General features: G+C 43.7%; 1 protein-coding gene across 1 annotated transcript; it reads left to right on the forward strand.

Moving 5' to 3' along the window:
• The first annotated feature begins 296 nt into the window (after nt 1–296).
• LOC125894160 (protein FAM53C-like) lies at nt 297–6564 on the forward strand. Its single transcript, XM_049585396.1, has 5 exons — nt 297–438; nt 2540–2791; nt 2897–2957; nt 3039–3871; nt 5327–6564. Exons 2-5 carry the CDS (start codon nt 2708–2710, stop codon nt 5600–5602), a joined length of 1254 nt encoding a protein of 417 aa, XP_049441353.1. The 5' UTR covers nt 297–438; nt 2540–2707; the 3' UTR covers nt 5603–6564.
• The last annotated feature ends 308 nt before the right edge of the window (nt 6565–6872 follow it).

Raw genomic sequence — 6872 nt, forward strand, 5'->3', positions numbered from 1 at the left:
GTTTGCAATGGATTCTTCTTCCATCGCAAATATATGTAGGCCATCTCAGTTAGATACGTATTATATAATTCTACATAAATCAGATAAGCTACGTTTATATGTCTAAAACACTGTTTGGTCAGTTATTATTTTACGCTGTCGCTTTATTTAGAAGGACCTAACTGTGGGGCGGGTAACGACGCAGAGACATTAAAATAAGGGCAAGAAATGTTGCTTAAAGTGTAGTTACAGTTGGAAACACATCAAGTAAAGTATTGTTGGAGAAACATGTGCAATATCAGCATATTGGGGCTTCCTCACATTGCGTTTTTTTCATGGCAGTGTATTCAAAAACACCTCTGTAATGGTACGGTCCAAAGGCTATAAGTACTCCGCTTAACTGCTCTCTATCCGGTGCACTGTGTGCAGCTTCGGTTGCTAAGGAACCACGGAACGCAGGTAATACATCAGGACAGCTGTAGCATGCTAGCTTGCAATCAGACTGCGTAACCAAGCTAACGCTACAACTAATGTAGTAACACATTATCGGCCCAGCCGTTAAATTCATGAACGCCTCGGCTCATATTCCAGTCCAATGAATCGTGGCTACAGTCGGGTACAATGACAAGCCATAAACCGGTAGCAGACAAACCGAATGTAAGCAAACTAACGCTAGTAACGTCAGTGAGGACGCTTGTTATCAGCTAACGTTAGCTAATAGCACCCGGCTAATAACTTAGTTAGTGTTCCACGAGCTGCATCGTGTTGCTGAGCTAGCTTACTTTATACTTTGCTCACCAGCAAAAGTGAGTATCCGATTTAGCCAGTCCGTGTTGCCTAATGTTATTAAGTCCTACATTCTCAATGACAAATAGTTGTCCTGCAGCTAATGTTGGAGATAACGTTATAGGCTTTTAATTGGCTAAAACAAACGTTGTGTTTTGTAGATAAGGGCAAGCTGCGCAACACTACCTTTAACTTATGTGTTGGTTTGCACATTAGAGTCCAAAGAGTCCATAGGCCAAATCCACTTATTAGCCTTACTAATAATTCTAATACTGTTTTGTGATTGTAGTGTTGTCTCGTTTGTCGTTGTAAAAGTATGATATCATTCATTCGCAGTGATGTTAACATTCAAGTTTGTAGCCGAGATTGTAAAGTGACTGTAAAGTTTTAAATCAGCTGGTGGCTGACAGCACCACTCTGAGCAAATGGAGTCTGTGGGTGCAGAGCTTTTTTACTGTGGCTGCAGCTACAGGATGAGGTTCAGCCTGTGCCCCAGTGCCGGGGCGAGGTAGCATGTCTTCTGGCATGTGGGACTAGGCTAGCAATGTAGCACCATATTTGCCACAAGGAGGAAGGCCCTGGAGGCCACATCTGACTGCCAAAAGCAAATGTTGAAACAAGTCTCTTCAATGAGTCATACTCTACACATCCTCAAATCTTTTAATTCAGACTAAGTCAGATAATTTGAAGTTGACACAGTTGTGACATTGTCTCATTATGATGTGTCATGTCTACTTTAGATGTCAGGAGTAAATGTGCTCTGGATTTTGGGTGCACAAATGTCCATGTTACATTTTAATGCAGTGGTTAGATATTGTGCATTGTCTTTCTGTTTTAGTTTCAGTTTGAGGTGTACATTCTGTGCTGTACAAGGGTTTGCTGGGATCGGCCATTGCAGGTTAATCTTTAAAGATGTTTGAGAGCAACCCTTAGATCTTAATGTCTAACTCCTTGCTATTTGCATGCAAAGGAAATATAGGAGGAATGTGTGTTAATGAAATTGACACACAGACTGTCTTGCGGCCCCCCTGCCCTCTGGGTACTTCACACCATTTTGGTTTTGCCTTGGTAATATAAATTCTTGGGATCTGGTCACTTTTCTTTTGTCCCCCTTGCAAAGATACTATGGCATGCTTCCAAACCCCTATCCCCATTCATTTTTTCCCCATACACTTCCCCCATCCTTTACCCTTTTTGGCCCCCCCCCCCCCCCCCCATTCACTTCACTACTTGTAGCTCCTGTCATTTGTTTTTGTTGGACCTGACTGACTTTGACTGCCATATTGCCCCAAAGGTTGCTTTGGAAATATTCTGCATCTTCTTTGAAACTGCACCAGTCCATGTTTGTAGTCCCAATAAGACATGGCTATGTTCACTGTGCATGATGGAATGTGAATTGTTTCTTTGTTCTGGGTCTCTTCACATCCATGTGTGCTCTCTCTGCCTTTGTGAACATGAACTTCTGCCTTTCACATGTGATTGTGGCAGCAAGTAGATCCCAGCCTGGGTCTTTCTTGAATAGTAATATGTGGTTAGTACTTAGAATACACATTTAGGCATTCTGTTCTTCCTTCTGTGGGCTTTTCTGCATTTTAGCATTTTGGAGGTAAAGTCTGCATTAGCAGATGTTACACCGCTAACCAAGGCCTGGTGCAGCCGTCTAGCAATGTACAAGCTGCTGTTCAATGAAGGGCTTTCTCTGCAATGTGTGTGACCATTTTCAGTTAATCACTGACATTGTTTTACAAGGATCCCTTCACATCTGTCCCTCTAGGTGGCATAAAAATGACGGTGGCACAGTGAGAAAGCTGGTCAGTCTGGCTGGTTGAGGTGTGGAGGGGACACCACAAACCACGCCAGGATTCTGACTAATACAATTTCCACTGCCCTCAGTAAATCTCCTCATCATCTCCATGTCTGTCCCCGGACTGTAGCTACAAATATGGTGACGCTTATCACAGAGCAGCTCCGTAAGCAAAGTTTGGAAGAGCCTTACTACAAGGCTTTCTCATTCAATATAAATGCGGTGAGTTGGATACAAAACCTAATCTTGTCCTCTAAAAAATGTTCTTTTTTTTCACTTGATGCACTTGGTTTTATGGGTTCTTGATTTATTCTGTTTCTGTTTCAGTCTTTACCTGCAGTGGGCTCCAGTCCCACTGTCTCGTGGAGTGCGTGTAGATCAACACAAGGTAAGTTCATTGGACTAAATGCAGTATTTGCAGCTGTTACGAGGGGAAATCTGTCTCATTTCTATCTTTTGACATTTTCAGAGACCAGTTCAGCTACACACCCATCATCCAAAGCCAACCTTCTGGATGATTCCTGTGGATTGGACTTCCTGTGGCCTCCTTCCCACTCTGGAGAACCTCTCCAGAGACCAGAGGTTTCTTTTACAAACAAGGCTTTCCAAAGCTCACCTCCACCCCCACCGCCGAAACGCCACTGCCGGTCCCTCTCTGTTCCAGAGGACCTGTCTCAGTGTCGCTCCACCTGGCATCCCAGTGCATCCAAGGTTTGGACCCCAGTCAAACGTGGCTGCCAAAGTGGAGAGGCATCTAGTTCAAGCTCTGGAGCCAGCTCTCTGCCACTTTGTGGGCCCAGTTCTTCTTTTACCTCCTCCTCCCTAAATTCATCTTCTAGCCCTACCTTCTTTAGCTTAGCACTGTCCTCTGACTCCCCACTACCATGGAGCTTCTCATGGGATCCCTGTGACAGACTGAAAGGAGCCTGTTCTGCCTCCTTCGCTACTCCTTCCTCCTGCTCCTCCTCACCGGCCCCCCTGGTTTCTCACTCAGTGCTGCAGCGCCGCTTCTCCCTCTCCCCTGTGCACATTCAGGATGCCTCTGTGGTGCTCCTGCCCCCCAAGCCCTCCCCTTCTTCTGCTCTGATATATGGCTGTTCTGGCATGGAACACCCAGCCCTGTCTCCGTCTCCCACTTCAGCCTGCAGCACACCATCCTCTTCTAGGCGCGACCTGCACCCAGCGCTGCCACGATGCCACTCACAGCCCTGCGACATGCGCAAGCCTCGCCTGAAGAGGCGCCATGACCCGGATGTTCTGCCCTGCCCCAGGCCAGGCCTTGACTTCAGTAAGATGACACAGGTGAGCAAGAAAATCCAATGGGCTGTTAAGGTAGGTAGTTTCTGTCAATCTCCTCATATGTACATATACTGATATCCACATATTTAATGGTATCAGTGAGTAATCTTCAGACCTGGGTTAATTGTGCCCATGTTTTATTTTCTCTGGATATTGAGAGGCAATAGGGGTTTTGGGCTGGGGTTGGTGCAGGCAGTTTTACCCAGTTGGCAACAAAAGTGTCTCAAGCTGCAATTTTCCTATCTCCACTCTGCTATGATGCACACTACTGAGCACAGTTCCAGCCAGAGTTTGACCCATTCATAATTAAACTCCTTTCACAGGTTGTTTCTGGTTGCAACTGCCTAATAATAAATTTGCCTGATATGAGAAGTTTGCAAGGTTTTCAAGGCAAAATACTTAAATGCAGACTGTCTGACAATTTGGGGACCTTTTTTAAAGTGCAGTTCTTAGCTGGTTTTCTTCCATGACCAAGATGAACCACCCAGTACACACTTAAGGGGAACACCACCTGAATTAAGAATTCCAATTTGTTGTTTTCATGGCCTAGGAAAGTTTAGTCAATACTTATGAGCATGAACTACTCTACCTCGAAGCCAGAAACCAGAGAAGTAAGTCTTTATACTTGAGCCTGATTTTGTGCAACCACAGAATATATATATTTTTATGCCCAGATGAGCTTCATTCTATTGTAATGTTCTTAATTATGAAACACCAAGTGTACCCATGTACTCATAACATTTCCTTGGGTGCTCGCAGCGTCACCTGTAACATCTTTCCCAGTTGATTGTCTATGGAGCAGCTCCAGACTTTATACTTTATACTACTATGATGTCGCAAATTTGAGTTTTAGCACTCAAGTTTTTAGAATGGGAGAGTTGTTCATATTTACTTATGTTTTTTGGACTGTCTCAGACCATAGGAACAACATGTATGAATCTGAAAATGAGTGAAGTTCCCCTTTTAAAGTTAGGTTGCCAGAAAGTTACAGTATGTTGGCTCACTGGCACTCCTGGTATTTGCCTACACATTTTAATCTATGTATGTCAGAGAGTTAGTCTGTTTCATATTTTTTGAGATTAACTGTCATTGATGTAAATTACATTATTTGAGAGTTTGTAGTTTCCAGCGTTAATGCTGCTTGTTTAGGCCCTTGCTTGTGCCGGTCAGATCACACATGCCAGCCGAGCCCATAAACTCTGCTATCAGTTAATCCGTATTTAACCAAAGAAACAGGCACTGCCATCAATGCAGACTTCCTGGCACTACCAGTGACATCATCACTGCTCCACCTACATTTTATTACCTTTGGGTGTGGATCTTGGAGATTTATGCAGGTGATAATTCAGCTTTGAGAATTAGACTGGGCCTCATTTTAGTGAAGTGTTTTTGCCACAGGTTAAATGCTAGGATTGTGTCATGATAATGATAATCACCACGCTCCTCTCTCCTGTGTAGATTGGTAATCACGAGAGCCTAGTGTGTGCTACAGGTGGCTGCATCGTTCCAGCGTCTTCCCAGGCAGAGCAGCGCTCAGCCTTCTCCCCTGCCGAGTTCCTGGGACGAGCCAGCATCGGGCCACTGAGTGAAAGTGAAGAGGAGGAGGAGGAGGAGGAGGAGGAGGAGGAAGAGGAAGAGGATAAAAGAAAAAGGACTGCAATCGATGGAGGGCAAAAGATTGTTTTTGAAAGAGACTGTACAGAACTGGACTTGACCCTTATAGAAGAGAACTGACCACTCCTTGACGCTCAGAGTGTGATTACTGCATTCATAACTATGTTAAGCACACCTGTAGGCTTTGTACGCTCGTCTGGCAGAGTCCTTGGGAACCTGCTGCCCTCCTAAGGCACATGTCCAGAGGTCATAATCAAGAACCAAGCAATTATAAGCTAATATCAAATTACAATTTTATGACTGTAACACTTGAGCTAGTTCACTATTCAACATTTCACAAAACTGTCACAGTGCCTGCCTATTCAACACTCCATAGGGAAATGTGCATGAGCAAATATGCTAGTTTTCATGCACACTGAATTTTGGCTAAAATTTCATATTGATACGAGTCTTAATTTGAGTTCACCACTGGTATGCATCTTGATACCCTTACATATCATCATCAAAGAACGCTGTGTAGTGGAGTAAGCAGAACGTGCTTAATATTTCCTCACAAGTGTTAATGGCAAAGAGGCAAGCATTCCTCATTGCCCCATCAGATACTGGTGTAGTCTGCTATTATATTTAGGTCCCTGAATTTGGACATGACCATATGTGAGCTGTTAAAGGTGCACACAGTTCAGATAATGTTCGAGTAGCCCAAACAACATGATACTGATCTCTATATAAATGCTCTCCTGTGTATTTAACGGGATACATTCCAGGATTTCACTGCTGCTCCTTAAACCCCTCACAGACTACAGACACATCTACTTTCACTGCTGTTCTGTCATTGATTTCGCTTGTCCTTTTCAGAGTAACTCCACATCATCAAAGGGAATTTTTTTCTTGTTAAAGCAGAAAGGACAGCCCCCCCTCCCTTTGTTCTTTCTTTTTGGAGTGTCTCAATTGCTTACACATAAACACACCTTGTCAACAATAATACTGATGATACTGTAAACTGACCATGCCTTAAGCTTAAACACAGAGTTCTTGGTGCTCTGATTTTCTTTTCACAGCCAGACTTTTTTTTTTTTTTTTTTGCAATCTCCATTTGCGCTGATAGATATTTTTTGAAACAGGTGGCACATGCACTATAATAGTCAACTGAATAGCTGAATCAATGCTGCAGCTGGACTCCATAGGGCACAATGTAATGTACTGTACAGCGGTTTGAGCGAGTACACACACAGACACACACACAGACAGACGTCGAGCCAATTCTGAGTGAAGGTAACAAAAGCGGTGGCGATGCAGATGATTTGGTGGCCTTTCAGAGATGATTTTTCATGTGTTTTCAGATGGATATATTCCTGTTGCACAATTTATGTACAAATAAAATTTAATAGAG

This window comes from Epinephelus fuscoguttatus, linkage group LG9 (assembly GCF_011397635.1).
Source record: "Epinephelus fuscoguttatus linkage group LG9, E.fuscoguttatus.final_Chr_v1".
NCBI classification, from domain to species: Eukaryota; Metazoa; Chordata; class Actinopteri; order Perciformes; family Serranidae; genus Epinephelus; species Epinephelus fuscoguttatus.

What these genes read in the sequence shown, in the direction of transcription:
- LOC125894160 (XM_049585396.1), top strand. Translation starts at nt 2,708, where the DNA reads ATGGTGACGCTTATCACAGAGCAGCTCCGTAAGCAAAGTTTGGAAGAG. An exon ending in TCTCATTCAATATAAATGCG is followed by an intron (nt 2,792 to 2,896) that starts GTGAGTTGGATA and finishes TTTCTGTTTCAG; the next exon opens with TCTTTACCTGCAGTGGGCTC. An exon ending in ACTTCAGTAAGATGACACAG is followed by an intron (nt 3,872 to 5,326) that starts GTGAGCAAGAAA and finishes TCTCCTGTGTAG; the next exon opens with ATTGGTAATCACGAGAGCCT.